The following is a 21484-nucleotide window of genomic DNA, read 5'->3' on the forward strand; positions in this document are numbered from 1 at the left end:
GAGATCGAGCAACGCACTGGTAGGATTATATAGTTAACGAGGGCCCGTAAAGACGGAGAAAGATAGTAATACCTATTAAGGGATAACGTAGGACACCATCCCTAATCGGGGTAACGCTAAACCACACCGGGGCCAGGACGGACGGGCGCTAAACCCAAGAGAGGGGGTTGCCGGAAACGGCACCCCTTTGGTAAAACCGAAATATACTATTAATTAAAGACGCCTATATATTTAAAAAAGGTAAGAGCTACTTTATTTTAATATATATTAATAATATTATTAAAAGAGTATTTACTAAAACTAATATTAATAAATTTATCGCTGAATTTATATAATCCTTTAATGTTAAATTATTAGATAATCTAACTTATTTTCCTGGCTATAATTTATTCTGCCGGAATAGGACTATTTAAATAAATTAGGAAGCCTATATAAAGAAGGTATTAGCAAAGAGTAGCTTTACTAATATAAAAATAAGTAAACTACTAATATTAAATAGTTATAAAGCTTTTATAGTATTAAATAAAAATAATAAAAATAAAGCTTATTTAATAGATATTAGAAAAATAAACTAGTTATTAACGAAGATTTACTTTAATCTTATGTTAATAGTTAATAAACTATACTAGAGGATTATAGCACCTCGCGATAAGGACCTTATAGCTATTAAAGATATATTTTGTTATCTATAAGATGTAATAAAATTTAGGATTACTCTAAATAGCTCTAGTAATAATAATAAGAATAATTTATATAGTTATATTAATACCTTGTATTAGGACTATACTAATAGCTATTTAACTAAAAGGTATATCTTCTTTATAAATAATATATCTATCTCCTAGTAATCGGTAAAATAGAAGGTTATTACCCCTAGTTTAACTATTATAGAACTATATATATTTAATTTAGCAGCGAAAGAAGCGATATTCCTTACTAAATTAGCTAATTTAATAGAACTATAAAATAAAAAGAAGGTCTATATTAAGACCGATTCTAATAATATAGTTATCTTACTAAAGAAGGATAGCTATTTATTAATAATAAAGTAGATTAATAATTGCTATTTCTTTATTAAAGAAACAAGAAAGAAGGGCCTTATTAAACCAATTCTAATTAGTAGTAACAATAATATTACTAATAGATTAACTAAACCTCTCGTTATTACTAAATTTAATAAATTCTAAATATCTCTAAACCTTACTAAACCCTTACTAAGACTAAATAATAAAATTAGGACCTATTAATATAAAATTAATAATAATAATAATAATTCTAATAAAATTAATAAAAACTTTAATAAATTAGTATAAAAATAACAAAAGCAATAATACTAATTAACAAATTTTCGAAAAGAGATAATAATAATAATAATAAAATTAGCCTACTAGGTCATATAATTGATTACTAACGTATCCTAGCGCTCTAATTAGCTACGAGAATCAGAGGCTAATTAATTTTATTGCGTTTTTGAGAGATTTAGGCAAATTCGATAAAGATTAAGGTCTGCGGTATCGATACTAAAGGGGGGGGGGGGGGGGGGGGTATATTAGGACTAGGGTTCTGTTAGTAGTTCTCTACCGCCTCCCTAACCGCCTGTAGCGCGCCTATAGGTGGCAGTAGATAGCTTCTCTTCTTCTCTCCTAGGACTTTACAGATAGATTATTTGATTCTCTCTTCTGCTCCCTTCCTCAGAGTTCTGCTCTCCCCAGCTTCCCCTAGTATTCCCTGAGAAGTTACACCAGTTTCGAGACGCCCAGTAGGAAGGGCTATTACAAAATAATTGATTCTCACATCAGCTAGGAAGAAGCCTCTGCATTTGCATTAACAGTACAGGGAAAACCCTGGAGGAAAACCTATACTAAGGCAACACAATTCCTTTTCCTTACTTAGGGAGCGCTTCACCACCACCAGTCGAGCCACCAGCGCTTCCGTCCCAGGGGGCCCAACGGGGTACCATTTTGAGCTGCAAATAATACTAATAGTCAGTGCTCTAGTGAACCACTATAATAGAAGCCTAATAGAATCTCGATAGGCTACTTACAGGTATAAGAGTATAATTTCAAGAATTTGGAGTCTGATAAGAAATTTAGTGAACCGATAGTAGACAAGGAGATGATCATATATTAGCAAGTCTTACCTTTGATTGGGATACCGCAAGACCTTGCGTGAAAGATACTTCGAAAGAAGATCAAGAGCTAGGCTGGGAGGCTGTATTTATACCTCTCCCAATGCTTCGATGTCTTTGGTAATATAGGGGGGCTATCACTGGTGGCCGGCTCAAGGTACTCATTGCTACCGATCGCCACGAACGATCGCTTTGTCGTCTAGTATTATGAGGGCTTTTCTTAGCTACTGAATTCTATTAGATAATTTTAACTATATAATACAGATCCCTTATTTAACCGGCCGCTATAAACATACAGCGAGCTACGAATGGCGTAATAACCACTCGCTGATCGCCAGCGATTAGGAAACTCGTAGGGTCTATCCCATACCTTGGTGTGTGATTTATAGATAAACTTCACCCTTAACCAATCAATTCCTATGATTATCGGGTAACTTCAATAAGAAGGCGGTCATAGCACACTTACGACAGATGCGTTTTTTAGAACGGACAGCACTTCCAAAATGAACACTAGCAAAAATACCGCAGTGGAGGTCAACATCGACCTGCATATCTATTACTGGCAGCCTTGGGCGTGAAAGGTGGATGCGGGTTGCAGATAAATATGCTCTATGGATTTTTAGAGCCAGGCCTTGCTCCGTGTCCTTTGCCACAACCTGGTTGTTCAGTTTTACCCTTCCACTCGATCTAGTAACCCATATAGTTTAGTCGTTGATCCTCATTCCCCCACCACCATCCTTGTACACCCACTTGGCGAAAACCCAGTTTCTCAGACTGCGTTTGGTGAAAGGGCGATGTTTTATTTCTCACGACGCAGAACACTATATCTCCACCGTGATGCATGAACTGTTCAGCTGAATCGGCAGGGAAATTAATCCATGTCGATCGCTTCAGGGAAAAGCGGAGGTCTATGATCTGAATGGCGTTGTCCATTCCCACTTCTATTGATCTGGTGCCTGTCATAATTTGATATTGGTCCGGTTGGCGTTGCGGTGTCCCTCGGACCCATCAAATCGCATAGCTGATCGGGGGACGATCAGGGGAGATGACGAGTGCCTCAAATATGTGAATATTGTTGTCGGCTCGGCCCTTATGCGGGTAAGCTTTTCCCTGATAATTGACCAAGATGAAAAGTGTATAGAAAAGCGACTCACAACCTCTAGACCATGGGAATTCAATTACCATGATCGGCTTCTGTGGCGTATGTCTGAAACCTGGCGCCTTTTCCGCGGTCTTTACTCACCTGCTTTACTATTCAGCTCACACAATAAGTGCGGCCCCGCCTACGCGGCCAATTTCTCGCGTAGACTCCAGAAACTGATATTTGTAGTTTAAAAGAAGTATAGGGCTACTAAAGAACCCGAATTCTAGACTTCCTGATTAGTAGAAGATATATTCATTCCTGGAGGGATTCAGGCGGATTCAATTCAGGTGGCATTCCACTCAGAAGAGCAATCGTAACCCCGCACGGGGACACTTGGAAATCTCAGAAGATGCGAGATGGATCGAACGGGAAGAGGCCACTTCTAGACCAGGCAGATCTTATATTGCGGGGTGCAAATGCCTCCTGTCGGGCGTGATCATAAAGATAGGTAAAGTGTGGCTTGCCGACGTTACTTACCCCGGCCCGACATGCCTGCTCAACCTGTCCCCGGTATGCCGTTTTCAGAGGACTGAAGACACCCACATCGCATGGTTGTAGCTCATGCGATGTATGAGAAGGGAGACGACATAGAGATACCTAGGTAGGAAGGGATAGTCTTGCCACGGTTTGGGTTCAGCTAAGCCAAGCGAACACCGAACACCTACCTAGGTAGGAAGGGATGGATAGTCTTACCGCGGTTTGGGTTCAGCTGAGCCTTCGCCCGAGCGAACACCGAGGTACAATGTTGTATGCTCGCCCGACGGCAAGATAATTGCATCCGCGCATAGCGGACCTGTCGTTAAACTCTGGGATGTTGCCACTCGGTCACACCTCCGTGATCTGAGTGTAGCTTACGACGGCAAGCAAGCCAGTGATGTTGTTTTCTCATCAGATGGCAAGTATATCGCATCCGCGCACGCTAGCGGAAATGTCTATCTTTTTGACGCTGCGGGGACGCAAGTCAACCGGTGTGCATTTTCACCCGATAGCAAGGAGCTAGCCTACAGGACTCAAGACGGCCAAGTTAAAACCTGGGATATGAACACTCTGACGCTGGATCATGCTCCCAGTGGTCAGAAAGACGAGCTCTAAGTCCTGCGTTCTCGCCTATGAAAAGCAATATCCGCGTTCTATGGACCCTTAGGCTTTTTGTGTGATAGTATAGTTACAATGTAAATTGCTTTCTTTATCTACATTTCCTCGATGTCTGGTGGGATCAAATACAGTGTGCCAAACGATACGTAGTTTCAGAGTCACCCTGCTACATTTGAGGTATTCCTTAGTTGTAAAAGAAGCCCTAGCTAGAAAAATCCTCTGAACAACAAATGCTCCTCTATTAGGTTGCTCATATATTCATCAATATAACAGCCCTCAGCATCCTATTCAGTCCCTCCAACACATCAATAGGATGCGCAAACACCATCCGAAACCACCCTTGGCGTTCGGGCTCGTGGAACAATCAAGAAGTGTAGACGTAGTGACACCAGTTTCGAGACACCCAGTAGGAAGGATAATTACAAAATAATTGATTCTCACATTATCTAGGAAGAAGCCTCTGCATTTGCATTAACAGTATAGGGAAAACCCTAGGAAAAACCTATACTAAGGCAACACAATTCCTTTTCCTTACTTAGGAAGCGCTTCACCACCACCAGTCGAGCCACCAGCGCTGCCGTAGCCCCAGTGTGGAGGAATGGACATTTTGCGCTATAAATTATAGAATAGTTAGTACTCCGGTAAACCACCTATATATAATATAAGCCTAATACAATATTAGTAGGCTACTCACATATATAGAGTGGAATCTGGAGAATTTGTAGTCTAGTAAAAAAAAGTCTTACCTCTGATTGGGAAGATTTCAAGACTTCGCGTGTGTAAGATACCTTAGAGAGAAGATCAAGAGTTAGGTTGGGAGGCCGTATTTATACTTCTCCCAAGTCTTCGATATCATAGGTAATATAGGAGATCGTCACATATAATAGCTGGCTCTAGGTACTGAAATTGATTACTGTCGATCGCTATACGTAAGCCATCCACCGCTGCGCTCAATGATTGGATACAGGGCATTAATAACGTTAACTAATCAACACGTTTACTAATTCTTGCGGTGAATAAGTCGGAGACCCTAAACGTGCACTGCCGATCGAGTGCCAATGAGCAGATAATGTGAGAGAGTATCCTAATCTTGCTATAATATACGCACGAACGATCGATTTGTCGTCTAGAATCATAATAGTTTTTCTTAGCTACTGAATTTTATTGGTTTAGTTCGGCTGTGTAATGTAGATCCCTATTTTCAGCCGGCCGTGATGGATATATGGTGAGCTGCGAATGACGTAATATCCACTATCTAATAACCAGCGATTGAGAAACTTATCACTGATCGTCCCTTTCGAGCAGGTTTATCCCGCGCCTTAGCGTGTGATAATTGTGTATAAATATACGTTTAACCAATCAATTCCTATGATTATCGGGCAACTTCCGCAGGAAGGCGGGTACAGCACCCTTACAACAGATGCGTTTTCAGAACGGGCATCGTTTCCAAAATGAACACTAGCAAAAATGCCACAGTGGAGGTCACATCGACCTATATATCTGTAACTAGTAGCTAAGACCCCGAAGCTGGTACTTCTAACTACAGAATATCTTTAGTCTATAAAAAATATCCCAATCTGATTGTCTCCAACAGCCTTGTCTACCCACGACGCGGGGATTTTTCTTTAATTCTCGTCGTAATTGCTTGCTCGCAAGTCTTTAATACATACCTAAAAGATGCAAATTCCTAAGGTGCTCTAGCGTCATCAGCACGATCTTTGCACAAACTTTCGCATACTCGCACTAAGATTACTACACACGGCGAAGTAGGTGAGAACTCAACTCGTGCAAAATCTCTGGTTTAGACACATCATTCCTTGGAGGCATGCATCCCTCCGATCCTATAGCATCTGTAGATTACCATGTTAGGCCCTCTTTCGATCTGCTCGTGTTCTTGTCGTTGTACATGTATACCTAGTCTAATAAGTCTAATAATTCTAATACCCAAGATACCATCCAGAGCAGGCTCTTCTCCTTTACAATTCATCCTTCAGCCGCGCTATCCTTTCCCTCATACTCTGAAACCACAAAGAAAGCATTGCTGCCATCAGCAGTCGCTACGCAGAAGCACTACGTAGGCCTTGAACTGTACATAAATTCTTGTCGTACAGTCAATAATTCTTCTATGAATACTTTCGCGCGACCCTTTCTATAGGCGATGGATTCAACTAACCTATGTGGAGAAAGTAAGACATATACACTAGAGGCAATTGATATGGCCCAATACACAGAATAGCACAGCAATCAGGACTGACACGATCCCAAATACGTAACCTCCCGCTGTCAACCCATCGCTGATATCATGTCTAGACCTGGACAGATCCGCGGACAACCCATATAGGTCGACCCGTGGGTCAGCCTATGGGCGGGTCGTGGGTTAGACCTCTTGACCTATAGGCGGGTCAAGATTTTTTTAACCTATCCCGCGGGTTAATAGGTTAACCTATTTAATCTATTTAGGTAGATACTTTATTAACTATATAACTTTTATAAATTATATTATTTTTAGCTATATTTATAGATATTATATTTATTTTAGTTAAATAATTTTTTATAGTAATTAGAAAAATAATTCTTAAAAAGTAATTCTAGAGAATATTATTTTAAATATTAATTAATTTTAATTTTTAAAGCTTATAATTATTAAGTATTTATAGATATTTATAAACCTTATTAAAAATCTATAGGAGGCTATAATTATCTTTATAATTATTTCTTAACTTTTCTTATTATAGTTAATAAAATATATTAACTATAATTATTAGATTTATAATATCTTTCTCTTTTTTATTATTACTAATTAATATAATCTTTTTATAAGTTTTTTAGGTCTCTTTTTTCTTTTTTTATAATTTCTAATTTATTTTACTCTTAAAACTCTTAAATAAATATAAGCTATTTCTCTTTAACTTTAAATTTAGTAATATATATAAATATTATTAAATCCTATATAATAGATATATTTAGTATCTTTTATTAATAATAATAAATATTATATATAGAATTAAATAATTATTTAATATTAATATTAATAACTAAAATTAAGAGAAGATTATAGATAAAATTTATAAATATAGGAAATTTATATTAATAATCCTTTTAGAACTAATAAAATAGGATTAGGATAATATCTAGATAAAGAATAGATTATAATAATTAGTATAATATTTAGATAGATTAGAACTAATATCCTTATTAAAATTAGGGTTCTAAGATAGGCCTTAAAATCCTAGTTCTAATAAAGAAAAAAAGATAGAAACTTAATAGATTAAAACTAGGGTTTTAAGTAATTATTTAAAATCCTAATTTTAATAAAGATATATATAGAAATTTATCTTTTTTTAATATATTATATTATTTTAGATTAAGAGCTTAAGATAGAAGAATTAGCTATTAAAAATATATTAAGCTTATTAGTTTAATAAGACTATTTTATTTTAGATAATAATTAAGAGTTTAGAATATTATTAATTTAATAGCTTAGAAGCTAATTTTTAAGATTTTATTAATATTAGATACTATAATCTATCTAAAGATAGTCCTAGTTTTTAATTTAAAAAGATTTAATCTTATATTAAAAGACTAAGATAGTACTAATTATATAAATATTATTAAGCTTTTTATTATTTATTATAGAGTAATATTTATAGAGTTTATCTTTAGCTAATTTAAGGATTTAATATATCTATTATTTCTATTTAATCTTTTTTCTATTAAATTATTTAATTAACCTTTTAAGATAATTAAATAGCTTATTATAGATAGTAAAAATAATATAAATAGTAATATCCTTTATTTTTAAGAGGACTATAATAAATTAAAAAAATAGCTAAGTAATATTAAGAAGATAATTAATCTAATATTATTTATCTATATTAATTTTAAAATAAAGATAATTATATTTAGAATAAAATCGATTAAAGACTAATTATAATTATTTTATATATTAAAATATTAAAAAGATTAAATTCTATCTAATTTAGATATCTTAAATTAGAATTAATTAAGGGTAGTTAGATTAGAGACTAAAGAAAGACTTCTAATATTAAAGGCTTATATTAATAAAGATTATAAGGTTTCTAATCTAAAATATAAAATAGATTAGTATTTTAACTAATATATAAGAAATATAAATATATATCTTTATAAGAGTTATTATAATATCTTATTTTTATATTTTTTAATAGATATATTAGATATATTCTTTAGACTAAATAATCTTAGTTATCTTATTCTAAAGGTTTATTTTTATCTAGCTAAATAATTACTTTAAACTTAACTAAATTATATATATAATATATAGAACCTAAATAATTATTATCTTAGAGTTAATATCTAATAATTAAATAAAATCTTAGATACTTAAAATAAAGATAGAGTTATTTAATATATTATTAGTTATTATTATAAATACTTAGTTTTTAATCTAATATTTCTAAAGGATATTAAAAAGGATTATACTAAGATTCTATCTAGAGTATATACTAGAAATAGGTTCAAAGCTAAATAAAACCTCTTAATAATTTTAATCTATATTAATAAAATAGCTAGAGATAACTATAAATATTTATTAAAATAATAATATCTAATAATTAAGATTAATAGAGAGCTTAGTCTTAGATAGAAGCTTCTAAAATAAACCTTTTTATTAATCTTAGATTATTTCTTAGATTTAATATTATATAGTTTAATAAAAAAGGAAATTAGAGATAAATAATAATAATTAGGTTATTCAAAAAAGGATTTAGAATTTAGGATATTTAATAATTTAAAAAAAAGCTATAAAATAATTATTATAGTAATTAATTATTATTTCTATAGTTTTTAGATAATTAACTAGGCTATTTAAGGGAAGTTCTTAGCCTAAGAAAGATTAGCCTATAGATTAAATAATAGCTATATAATATACTATATATTCTATAAGATATTAGATTATTAAATATTTAATAGTACTTTAGCCTTTCTAGTATATACTCTAATTCTAGTAACGTTAAAGACTTATTATCCTATTCTTAGTATAGACTAGATAGTCTATAATCTTACTATATTATTTATATAAGAGCTTTAGCTCTTCTATTACTAAATATATAACTTAATTAAAATATAACTATATATTAATCTATTATAGACCTTTTTAGTTTATCTTATTTTATAGTATTATAAGAATTACTAATTTAGGTATTAAGCTACTAGTTTAAAAATTCTGTTTTATTTATATTATTAAAAATTATCTAGGTCTTTTTCTAATTATTAGATTATTTTAGTATTAGTAATATAATAGAAGAGAGGCTTTATTTAGTTTACTAGTTTTTTAGTAGTTCTAAGAGGGTATTAAGAAGTTAATTAGAATAGAAAATAGATAATTTAAACCCCTTATTTTTAATAAGAGAGAGAGGGTATAAGATAGATAATTAAGATATAGAAGAGATATAATAATAGTATATTAAAGTAAAGGACTCGAGATATAAAAAAATAATCTAAGGTAAATTATTATAGATTTAGGGGAATATATAGGTCTAATACTTATTTTTTATTAATAGATAGGATTTAGTACTATCCTAGTACTAAATTTTATAACTAATTAGAATAGGCTCTACTAATATATACAAAGCTTATTAGATAGTAAGAAATAGATTAATAGATTAATCTATAGACTAACCTATTAATCTAAATAATTAGGTAAGAGTAATACCTTAAGATTTTTCTTTTTATCCCCTAAAAATTTTAACCTAACCAGCTAATCTTTTTATATAGATATATTAGAACTAGGGCTATAAATAAATATATAGATAGATTAAAACTAGGGTTTTAAGTAATTATATAGATAGATTAAAACCCTAGTTCTAATAGAGATAGAAAGACTACTATAAAAAGATATATATTTTATTATATCTAGTAAAAGAGGGACTATATAACCTTTTTATAACGAGAGACTCAAGATATAGAAAAATAATCTAAAGTAAATTATTGTAGATTTAGGGGAATATATAGGTCTAATATTTATTTCTTATTAGTAGATAGAATTTAGTACTATCCTAGTACTAAATTTTATAACTAATCAGAATAGGCTCTACTAATATATATAAAGTTTATTAGATAGTAAGAAATAGATTAACGGGTTAACCTATAAGCTAACCTATTAACCTAAATAATTAGGTAAGAGTAATACCCTAAGATTTTTCTTTTTATCCCTAAACAATTTTAACCTAACTAGCTAATATTATTATTTTATATAAATCTAGAAAAAATATTTAAAATAATTCTTTTATATAATTAAGACTATAATATACTTATATATTAATAAAGAAATATTAGATATTAGATTTATATCTATTTTATTATTTCTAATATATATAGTTTATTTATATAAAAAATAGTAATATTATTATAGACTTTAAATATATATTTTTAGGTTTAGTATAAAAAAAGGTTAATTAATATCTTCTTTTACTTATATCTATCTATTATAAAATATAATTCTTATCTTAAAATATTAAATCAATAAATTAATATATTATATATTCTAAATATATTATTACTATATAATATTCTTTTTATAAAGAGTTATAATTATAAGTTATATTAGAACAAAAACAGTATTTAATAATAGTATATTATTAAAAAAGATAAATAAATTATCTATCCTAATTAAGAAATTTATACTAAAATAGGTTAAAAATAGGTTGACCCGTTAACCCGCGGGTTAACCTATAGACGGGTCAGGATTTTATTAACCCGACCTATGGGTCGTGGGTTTGGGTCATAGGTCAAGATCTTTGACCCATGGGACGGGTCTGTCCATGTCTACTGATATCCGCGCGGGGGTGAATTCGATTACCAAGCTTGGTTTTTTCAACGCCTACCCAATCGCACGCACTCAAAGCTATAAAGCAGAGACTAAAAAAAATAGCTTTGCAGCAGCGGGTTTAGTACCATTTAACTCCGAAAGAGTGATCGAAACGCTTAATATTCAGCTTAAAACGCCAACGCCGCCAGGGAGTAGGGGTAGTCAATATTCACTAAAAACCCCCCAAAACCCAACGCAATTGGGTAAGCAAGCATCGTCGGTAACAGCCTTGCTTCGGCAGAGCTCAGCTAGCCCTACTAGCCCTACCCAGCGACCCCTAGATCAGATTATCAAAGGGTGCGAACTTGCTATGCATAACGCCACCTTTCTAGCTCAGCAAAATGAGCTATTACGCAATACAAACGCAAAGCAGACGGCTAAACGCAGCAAATCTACAAAGCGTATAACCTTCGAAAACGGTGTTACGATTAGGGAGACGCCAAGGCCAATATCGACGCCAAACCAGGTGTCGGAAGGCCAATCAGACCAAGCGCATGAAGCTATTCAGACGGCTTCGCAGCCAATTGGACGCGCACCTCCACGGTGCAGTGACTGCTTTGAGATTGGGCAGCGGAGAAATCAGTATAAAAAAACGCACTAGCTAGCTTTATTTATAATTAATTTAGCGTTGTGGTGTAAATAAATTATTTTGAATTCTATGGGTTTGGTGGGGTGCGTCGCTCGCTTACCGGTTACGTTATAGGATAATCAGCGGGAATAATACCACAGTTCTCTGTTATATCTTTATGTGATCCTAAGTTGATTAGCCATCACTTCTTGTTCTTCCTCCGCTAGCGTGTTGCTGACGCTAGTTCTGTAACACTCGGCCCCTAATTTATGTACATAGTTTCACGCAGGAATCGGAGCCAAGTGGATCTACGCAGAGCGCTAGCCGTAAGCGGAAGTAAAGTGATGTGCTGGGGATTGTTAAAACTGACACCGATCTTCCTGCCTAGGAGCTGTTTCTTGCTGAGACACGGGCAAATTCAGGGTCTTGGAACGGGGCGGGCGTCACAGTCTCACATTAAGTATGTTGCTTATCTATTGCAAATCTTCGACGGAGTGCGCTATAGGGGTGTCTACATATTTTATACTAATTGGGCTAGTCAGTATCTTGGTTCCAAGAGTTCAGGACGAAAAAAATCTTCCAATCCTCCGGGGCGAAAGACCACAACTCAACGCCAGGTTCTATAACAAAATGGACCCTCCTCACCTCAGGGATCTATGGTAAAATTTTCATTGTTTCTTTGGCCGCAGCCGAGTTTGATTCCACCTCCTTGATAAAGAGATACTAGAAACCTCTATACGAGCCGGTCTCCCCGTCCGTAAGCGATATGATCTCTTTGCTACGGATCCTGCCAGCTTTTTTGTTTGCGACTTGCCTTTTCAAGGAGGCCCTGTCCACCCCAATCCGATCGAAGAATGTCGATTTTCGGACAGAATCTCTCCGTCCTTCAATTCAGCCTCGCCAGCAAGACTGGGGTAAGGTTGCCTCTGAGATCCGAGACGACACAGCACTCATCGACCTCCTCAACGACATTGGTATTTGTGACGAACCTCCTCAACTTCTAGGTGTCAATACCTTTGCGAATGTGATGTTGCAAAAGGGATATACGAGTCAAGTTCCTTTTGTATTCTATACCTCTGGTATGGGGCGCCTTGCAGAGGAATGGGCGCCGAAGTTTTTCCAAGATCCCAATCGCAAGGCGCCACTACGCGAGTGGAAGTATGCTATATGGGACCGCATATCAAGCAAATTGCCCTTTTCCTTGTTTGAAAGAATGATTCGATTGAAATCTGCTGTGCAGACAAAGCTCCAAGATTCCGATCATAGGTCCATCCTTTCATTCTGGACCTCAGATATTGCACAGAAAAACGAAGTGCAAGCCATTGCGGAAACAATCAAGGGGGATGCCTATCTTGTTATCCCTTCTGAACAGAATCCGAGCAACGATGTGAATGGATGGGACCCGGATACTGCGTGGGGAGGTACGTGATTCTCAATTACCCTTTCCACTTGTGGCCATAGAAAGAAGCGAGGGGAGCCCTAGGGGTTCGAGCTCGCTGATGCCCTGGGTTGCTCGGAAATTCATACGTTTTGATATTTACTAGGCTGGGAGTTCCCTGCTCTCACGCGGGCAAACAAAGTCACAACTGTATATCGGATCGACCCGACGAAAGATTCCGAGCCGGTCGCGATTTGGAAAGCAGGAGACCCAACCCCAGACCAAGTGCCTAAGGGCAATAAGGACGATATCACATTTGCAGGTGGATTCGGAGATTACTTCAAAATGGCCTCGAAAGAAATATTTCCTCTCGAACGCGACTTGGCAATCATGCAAAAATATCAAGACGAATATGAACATGAAGATGAAGATTGAATCAAGGACGGTCCTACGAGATCATGCTCACTGTCACAGTGGGCGGAGGCACTCTAAGAGTCCAAAATATTGTCTCTCGGCGATTTGGTCGGGCTTGCTTGGTTGGTATGACAATCTACCGTGGGCGCGTGTATTTACTCTGCCTGGATACAAGTGAATAAAGAAGAGTGAAGTTGCTGCTTATTTAATATTCAACTCTGATTTGAAATGAATCTTCCAGCGCGGCAAGTCGGTTCCAGAAATTTGAACCCTGTAGTAGAGCTAGCGGATCTTGTCTGTCAGCTTCTCTCTTGCTTATGAGAATTTCCCTAACTAATGGACTGACGTATTCATGAAATCCAACACTCGCTTTCTCGTCTTCTACTTCCCAGTGGTTTCTCTTTCCCTAGGAGCAATCCTTCACCACATACTGTTTTGGTGCATTCTACAGTCTCCCTTAGCAGCAGGACGCGGATAAAGTGATAAACCGCGCCACTCATTTCGCCGAAGAGAAGTCTGCCTTCTCACTCAGGGTTCCGCCTAACACGATCTCTGGAGGCTAAATGTCAGGAAATAGACTATCCCGTAATGTTGCTATTTTTCATCGTAAAAAGTACCATCCTATAGGGCTTAACTAGCTCTATAAAAAAAATACTCTATATACCTAAGATTAAAGAAGATAGTATTCTTGAATATTAAATTAGGAAAGCGGTATTATTAAATACTCTACTTAGTCAATTATAGTTTTATTCTGCTAACTACTATAGCACTAAAGAAGGCATCTTTAACTATTAATATCTATGCTAAACTATATGCTATTCACGAGTAGAGAGTATTAGTTAACACAGTGAGCGGGGCGCCGGAAACGGCGCCCATTGCACGCCTGCTCCGCCGCCTCCGACTGCCTGCCGCGTTCCACATTTCCCCTTCCTGTTCGGGTTCTAGCTGAGCGAGGTTCGCTAAGACCGGAACTACTATATTCTATTAACGTATCTTACTTAATATTTTAGCTGACCGAGGTTCGTTTATTTTAGTATATCTCGTTTAGCTATTATAAAATTAATATATCTTTGTATATAAAAATTAGGTAACTATACTAGCCCTTTTTTAGGGGGTTTAACTTTATCTTTTATATATATCTAAATATCCTATACTAATAAATTTTTAGGCTTTATTTTCGCTATAATTTTAGTTTAAATATATTTAAAATATTATCTTTATATATTAAATATATTATAAATATATATTTACTTTTATTTTTGTCTAGAATTAATATATAGATAGATAATTTATAAAGAATATACTTGTCACGGTATAAGGCCTATCGATCAGGTAAAGAAACAAGGAAAAGGAGTAGGGGAAATAGTATATCTTTATTACTGTTAAGACTAAATCTTGTCTTGCTAGCTAGATACAGGAGTATCAATTTATTATATAGTATCTTCGTAACTCCACGTATTATCAATAATATAAATAACTAGGTCTCTATTATATATCATTATTATTCTACTATAGAGTAGATTAAGTAATAAGTTCCGATTTCTTTTAGGATTATATAATATTACTTAATTTACCCCTTCCGTTAGTTAGGAATAACCTTATACCTTACTATCTTAGTAGACCCTTTATAATTATCCCCTCTCTTAAGATTAGATAGCCTTAATTAACGTATTTATCTTATTATTATAATATAGATATATTAACGCGATATCTTTTTGTGGGGTTTTTGTTTATCTTATTATTAAGGCGATAAAGAGATTATATAGTTAACTAATAAATAAAAATATATTAAATTATATATTCGAGTCTTTATTTATATTTTTAAGTAGTAACTCTTTTTTTCTTCTTCTTTTCTCTTTCTATACTATATTTATCGCGCTCTATTATCTATTTTTTATTATTCCTATTATTTTCTATTATTTTTTTATTACTATAACTATTATTATACCTTATTATTATTATTTAGGTTAGTTATTATACTAACCAGCGTATTCTATAATCTTTTTATTTATTTTCCTCTAGTATACTAAATACTTTTAGACTAAGATTAAGATATATAACTCTAAGTCGTCTTTCGTTATTGAATATAAATTAGATATAGCGGCTTCGGTTATCTATTAGTAGTATTCTATTTATAATATATTATATAATATAGTATATTCTGCGGTATCTTTATTTTAGTTTATACTAATATTCTTTAGGTTATAAAAGATATAATTAAGGATACCTATAATCTATAGATAATCCTTAATTAGCTAAATAAGGAATTCCTAGAGCCCCTAGCTAAGGGTACTCCTAAAAAAAGACAGAAAGAAAAGAAGAAGAATAAATAAAAAGATAATATACTAATTATAGCTAAAAAAGCTATAATAGAACTCGTAAAGGCCTTTAATATAATAAAGTTAGTATATTATTATTAGTTCTTTCTTATTATCACCCGTAAATCAACTATAATAAATAGGATCACCGGTACTAATATAATTTCGCTAATATTTTAATAGGCTTAATATAAAGTTTATATAATATATATTAATATTCGTTACTAGAATATAGCTATTTATATCTTTCTATCTAAGGATCTCTTAAAGAAGTATCTCTGAAAGTTCTAGTCTTAGCGTCTTCTTTGTTTAGTTCTAGGAGATAATAGTTTTATATATTAAATAGCGGTAAAGTAGAGGCTTCTAACGGCCCTATAGATAGTATCCTAAAATAAATATAGTCCTAATCCAGCGGTCTCTAATTTAATTAATAATTCTAATACTAAACGTTATTTAAAGTAATTAAAAAAGAACTTCCCTATTCCTATTCCCGAGTTTTAAATAGAGTTCTATATTTATATTATTATTTTACGATAATAATAATAATATCGTTCTAGTAGAGTTTTAGTAGTTTTCTACTTAGTTTATAAGATTTCTTTTTAAATAATATCTTATCTTTTTTATCTTTATTTCTTATAATTTATAATAGCTCTTTTTATATTTATTATATCTTCTTCTAGGATCTACTAATTATACTCTAATAGCCAGCCCTTCTATTTAATTAAGAAATAGGATCTTCTATTAAAGTATTAATAGTCTTTTACTTCTTTAATTTCCTATTTATTATTATTTTATCTTAACCCGCCTATAGGTCAAGAGGTCTGACCCACGATCTATCTATAGGCTAACCCACGGGTCGACCCATATAGGTTATCCGCGGGTCTATCCAGGTCTAATCGGTTCTACTACCTAGCTATACTAGCGAAATAGGCCTTTCGCCTAGATCTAATACATAGCCGGGCTTATAACCTCTTAGGGAGTACTAAGGGAAGCTAGGGAGAGCAGAACTCTAAGAAAAGGAGCAAAAGAGAGAGACAATCAAATTATCTATCTATAAGGTCCTAGGAGAGAAGAAGAGAAGCTATCTACTGCCACCTACAGGTGCGCTGCGGGCGGTTAGGGAGGCGGTGGAGAACTACTGACAGAACCCCAGTCCCAACATAACTACCTCTACACTCTTTGATTGTTCCTCGAGCCCGAACGCCAAGTTAGACCAGTGAGCGTTCGGGAGTACCGTGTCAGCGGAGCTCGTGTTTGTTCCTTATACTTAGTAATTGAAGACATCATAAAGTGTATTTTCTCGTAAAAGGATATGCCTAACACAACCATATCCCAACTCTGAACCATCCAACCCTTTTGGAACTGGGGGTCTCCGCAATCAGCCATATGTGGCCACACCACGATGGCGCCCCACTGGCACCCCACTCAATTTCGTCAATGGCCCACAAAAAGAGGGTTTCAAATAATAGTGACCCCTGAGGCGAGTATCCACAGTATTGGGCCCGACGAGGGGCTACATTTAAGTTAACTCACCACGGCCCAATTCTCCTCACTTCGCCTCTCATATTATTTGTTTCACTACTGTCTGTGTGACCTAGGATCAAATTGACGAGCCTCATTTCATATTGCTTCATTACCAAGCCCCTCTACAAATGGCGGACCCAACTCACGTCTCAAGTACACTTTTGAAACGTCTAGAGGAATGCCTACCGCAAATCCACCAAATCAGAGAGATATGCCAAACTCCATCGATCACCTTCGGAGTAGTCCACAAAGGCAAAGTCATCTTCAAAAAAAGCATCGGGCATCGAGACGCCGAGCAACAACTTCAGCCTGACGCCGATACTATGTATATGATCGGCTCTTGCTCCAAAATGTTTACTTCGGCTGCTGCCGCAATCCTTGTCGACGAAGGAAAGCTGAGCTGGAGGGACCCAATTCAAATGCACGTTCCTGATTTTAACCCGGAAGGAGATCCTCGCATTGGCCGGGAGGCAGACATCATCGACTGTCTACGGCATAGTACAGGGCTCACCGCTCCATCTATGCTATGCATTGGCCCTCGAAAGACCATTCTCACTGGCGAAGAAGATCTCATTCCGCTGCTGAACATGATGCCAACTTCAGACGAGAAGGGGCAAAGGTTTAACCGCGAATGGTCGTATAATAATTACTTGGTTGGGCTTGTGGCACAGGCTATCCAAAACCTGACCGGCCAACGCTTTGCGGACTTCGTGCGCGAGAGGATTCTGGATCCTCTTGGAATGACTAGGACGGCAATGAAAAGATCGGACGTTGAGAATGATGGTAATGTGGCGGTTCCTTGCGTGAAGCTGAGTGACGGGCGTTTCGTTCAGGGGCCTGAGCAGTCGTGGCCGTGTGAAGAACATTCACCACTACTCGCCGCCACTGGGATGCGGAGCAGTCTCAACGATATGCTTAACTGGTGTATTGCTGTACTTGCCGCAGAGCGAAGTGAAAATGAGACCCATGCGGCTAAACAGCCGAACAATCCGTTAAGGCAGATGGCTCGGGTCCGGCGTGGTTACTGGACGCGACCTGCCGATGATCCTGACTTTAGCAAGGATGCCGCATATGGTATGGGTTGGTTTCGAGCGGAGCTTCCTTCCTCGATGCTTGGTGCGATGAGCGGTAATTCTGAGTCTCGAGACAAAGATCATCAATTACATTTACGATATATCCTAGGAAAAGATGCCGAGCCATTTCAGATGATAGGGCACACGGGTGGCATGATTGGTTCGATATTTTCAGTGTTCACGTTTCCGGAGACTCAGAGTGCGGTTGTCACAATGACGAACGGAAGGGACTTTGGCGATGCGAGTGATTTTACAGCCCAGCTCTTGATCCAGGCGCTGTTCGACCTGAAGCCCTCAGTGGATCTGACGTCCTGGGCGAAGGTGGAAGCAGGGCTGGCTGCAAGGTATTTCCGAGAGAAAATCGAGCAGCCCTGGAAAGAAGGCAGGCGCCTTAGTGACCAGGAGCGAGATCCGATGGTCTATTTGGGGCACTATTGTGGCTTTAAAGGTCGCTTTACACTGAGTGTCGCTTACCGTCACGGGATATGCGATGCTAAACTGTTCGTGTTGTTCAATTATCGTGAGGCCTCGGAGTGTCCGTTATCTTTCTACCGGCAAGATGTGTACAGCTTTTTCGAGCAGAGGGAAGACATACGGAAGACGCGGGCAATCAACGCAGCAGATCACAGACAGATGTTGCTGGAGTTCAAGGTCAATGAAAGGGCAGATAAGGCACTAGGTCTGTGGTGGAAGTGGGATACTGATGCGAAAGCTGCTTGGCTTGAGCGGGTTGGTTAGAACATATGATTATATTTTCTTGATAGAGTACACGGCTGCCACCGAGACGCTACCGATGAGCCCTTTAAGGATGGTCCTTACCTTACATGTTTCTCGTCAATGAAGGATTACGCCAAATCGTCAGGACGTAATGCTTTATGGCGTATATTAGGGTAGACTTTCGTCATTATTGACGCGGGACACCGAGGTAGCAGCTCTCCAGCTATTATAGTAATAAACACCGGGCAGCCAAATACAATAATCCGGTGATTTACGATACATGGTGTGTGATTGGGGGGATTATTTTTCATCATTCTAAAAGGAGTGTAGCGTTTCTTGGCATTAGGGTTTGGGAAACAAAGAGAGTAGGTGGTGACACCGATTTCCGAAAACACTGGAAGATGAAAGGAATCCCCGCACTCCTGAGATAAATCCTCTAAGATTTGCGCCTTTGCGCGTTGACAGTTCCTTGGCCCCACTTGGCGATTCGCTCACGAGCACGATCAACAAGACGGTCACATGGTATCTTATAATATTTAGATATTACCTTTCTTTTAAGCGATAAGCTTTTTAATATCTTTAAATTAATAATTAGTATACTAGAAGATAAATAAGATATATTTATTATTATAGCTAATTAATGGCTTATCTTAAGATTAATTTAATTTATTTATAAAAGAAATGCTTAATATTATAGATAAAAAAATATACAATTTATATAGTTATAGGCCTTAGTATATATATTATATTCATAACCTAAGTTAAGGCCCTAGATCTAGGGTATTGATAGGGGCACCTCAAGATTTTCGCTATTGACACCTCATTTTCTGACATAAGCAAAATCGCTGATATAATCAATTTTCATCACTATAGCAACTATTTACTGTATATCTACTCAATATTCTGCTTTATCTCTTTTTCTCTTCTACTACTACCCTGCTAGTTCTTCGCTTTCTGTATACCCTATCTGCTTCGTCTGCTCTATTATGTATACCATACAAACCAACCCCGCTATACCTACCCCTAGCACCCCTACCGCCGCTACTCCCCCCGATATCTCTGCTGCCACCACTGGCAATTCGACTGTCGATTTGCCTATTAGACCCCCTCGCCAATTCGCCTACTGATTCGCCTGCCGATTCGCATGCTGATTCGCCTGCCGCTGCCACTACCGATCTGCTGCCCCCACCACAACGAACCTTCCCTAATCGGGATGAATTGGTCGATTTTATGCGCCAATGGGGTATAGCGCAGGGGTATGCTACTACTATCAAGCGGTCCAATGCTGATAGGCAAGTCTATCTCCACTGCGATAGATCTGGGGTATATTCGGACCGAATACAAGCGCCTGCAGGCGCCAAAAGGCGTAAAACGAGTACTCGGCGGCAAAATTGTCCATTTTTGGTATATGGGAGTCGCCAGAGGAGTTCTAATTAGCTACTTTAGGTAAAGAACCCCGCGTATAATCATTCTACTAATCAAGATATAATAACGCACCTAATCGCACGTTAATTTACCCTAACGTAGAAAACCTTAATTTAACGACTCTCTACTATTAGACCGAAGTATATTATTAGTACGCTATATAGCGAGTCTCTTTATCAACGAATTATACCACGCGATATCTATAATATACGAGCAGAAATTCGACAAAAAGAGATAGAAGAACGTAGTATTCTTAAATATCTATAGATACTACTCATTCAGAAGGTTATAAATATTTATTTAAGCAAGATAATATAGGGTATATCGAATTTTTTCTTTTCTCTTATCCTTAGTTAATTTAATTAGCCAATTTATATAATAAGGTATTTATCTCATCTATTTTTATATGATTTTATTAGCTAATATTTTAAGGTTTTTATTATAGATTATATATATAAGACTAATCGGTTTGGTATACCTCTATTTTATATAGTAGATATAACGCTATTAAACCATATATTCACTATAGCTCTATATTTTATACCTAATAAGGTTAAAATAAGCTATATTTAGGTGTTTTAGACCTTTTTTGATTAGCTAAATCTCTTATCTAAATCTGATTTTCGTCCGATTTTAGTAACTGATCGCGAATTAGCTTTAATAAATACGATATATAGTATCTAGGGGTATTATACCCTATATTTATTATATATTTAATATATTAACAAAGTAGTTTTAGCGAGGGTAAAACGAGATATTAGCTAATCAGACGAAAATACTCCCTAATTCGATGAATTTATACGTATATAGTATTAATTAGTCTAATTATCTACCGAAGATAAATATAAGGTTA

General features: G+C 35.7%; 3 protein-coding genes across 3 annotated transcripts; all 3 read left to right on the forward strand.

Annotated features, from left to right (window-relative positions):
- Positions 1–3760: 3760 nt before the first annotated feature.
- NUU61_005212 (WD40 repeat domain-containing protein) lies at positions 3761–4364 on the forward strand (the record flags this gene model as incomplete). Its single annotated transcript, XM_056655794.1, has 2 exons — positions 3761–3782; positions 3982–4364. 2 exons carry the CDS (start codon positions 3761–3763, stop codon positions 4362–4364), a joined length of 405 nt encoding a protein of 134 aa, XP_056511407.1.
- An 8184-nt stretch (positions 4365–12548) lies between these two features.
- NUU61_005213 (uncharacterized protein) lies at positions 12549–13211 on the forward strand (the record flags this gene model as incomplete). The annotated part of the gene is made up of 1 exon (XM_056655795.1): positions 12549–13211. One exon carries the CDS (start codon positions 12549–12551, stop codon positions 13209–13211), a length of 663 nt encoding a protein of 220 aa, XP_056511408.1.
- A 4333-nt stretch (positions 13212–17544) lies between these two features.
- NUU61_005214 (serine hydrolase domain-containing protein) lies at positions 17545–19227 on the forward strand (the record flags this gene model as incomplete). The annotated part of the gene is made up of 1 exon (XM_056655796.1): positions 17545–19227. One exon carries the CDS (start codon positions 17545–17547, stop codon positions 19225–19227), a length of 1683 nt encoding a protein of 560 aa, XP_056511409.1.
- Between the last annotated feature and the right edge of the window lie 2257 nt (positions 19228–21484).

This window comes from Penicillium alfredii (genome assembly GCF_028826965.1).
Source record: "Penicillium alfredii strain IBT 34128 chromosome Unknown utg000007l_segment0_segment0, whole genome shotgun sequence".
Taxonomy (NCBI): domain Eukaryota; kingdom Fungi; phylum Ascomycota; class Eurotiomycetes; order Eurotiales; family Aspergillaceae; genus Penicillium; species Penicillium alfredii.